Source organism: Acanthisitta chloris, unplaced genomic scaffold (genome assembly GCF_000695815.1).
Source record: "Acanthisitta chloris isolate BGI_N310 unplaced genomic scaffold, ASM69581v1 scaffold5516, whole genome shotgun sequence".
NCBI classification, from domain to species: Eukaryota; Metazoa; Chordata; class Aves; order Passeriformes; family Acanthisittidae; genus Acanthisitta; species Acanthisitta chloris.
In genome coordinates, this window is record NW_008678621.1 from 13324 (window position 1) to 14252 (window position 929).

At 46.0% G+C, this 929-nt stretch overlaps 1 protein-coding gene across 1 annotated transcript in view; it reads right to left on the reverse strand.

The window, feature by feature from the left end:
* ALKBH3 (alkB, alkylation repair homolog 3 (E. coli)) overlaps window positions 1-929 on the reverse strand; it is a gene marked incomplete at its 5' end in the record, with an annotated part of 17241 nt that overhangs the window by 9430 nt on the left and 6882 nt on the right. The window contains 2 exon segments of the mRNA XM_009076960.1: window position 1; window positions 4-100. The exon segment at window position 1 is cut by the window's left edge and continues 100 nt beyond it. Of these exon segments, the coding sequence (XP_009075208.1) occupies window position 1; window positions 4-100 (98 nt within the window).

A 929-nucleotide genomic window follows, 5' to 3' on the forward strand; every position in this document is an offset into this window, starting at 1 on the left:
TGTCCTTCTCATTTCGGTAGAGGTTGCAGAGAAGAGAGTTGAAGGTGTAGCCACTGAACTCTTCAACACGCTCCCTCAGCATGGACAGCACAGGATGCCACTGCAGGCAGCACAGCGGGGTAGGGGGAAGGCAGTGAGAACAGCCCAGGCACAGGTAAGACAAGACACAAGGTGAAAGCTACTAAGCAACAAAATATACTGCTCTTTAATCACAATAAACTTAAAATCAAACAAATGACTCAGAACAAGTGTGACTGTATTTTCAGTCAAGCAGAGGAACAGGCTCTCCGTGAAATGCACACAACGTTGCCCAGCGCTCCGAGCCCAGGCTGCCTTTCATCCTCACACAGCAATCAGTGACTAAATGACTCTCAATTGCCTGCAGCTGTTGACAGAGAACAAGAGGAAACAGTTGGCCTAACGTGGCCCTCTGTCCCAGCTCTGTTAGCACAGCTTGGGGACCTCAACTCATCACCTCTTGGGGGTTTAGCTTTTCAGTGGGCCACAAAACCAACGTCACAGCCCCCGAAAAGCATCCCTCCCTTTGTTAGCATCTTGCTGAGACCACAGCTCGGGGCAGCTCTGCACATTCCCTTACAACTCAGGCCAGTTATTTAACTTACATCATGACTTTCATCTGTCACACAGCTCTTAAGAACCATACAAGTATATAAAGAAGGAAAAAAAGCCAAAGCAATGTAGGGCAGAATTTTTGCCCATTATATAAGCAGAAACAGAGATCAAGAGAGGATAAGAAACTGATTCTAAACCTCCCAGTGCATTACTGTCAGGAGAAGCAATAGACAGAAGTAATTATTTTTCAGTATCCACCTCTAATAATCAAGTCTGCACTACCTTCTTTCCAAGCTTACCCATGTTCAAAGGGTTTTAACTCATCAGTTGCACTGTAAGAACCTCGACACACCATC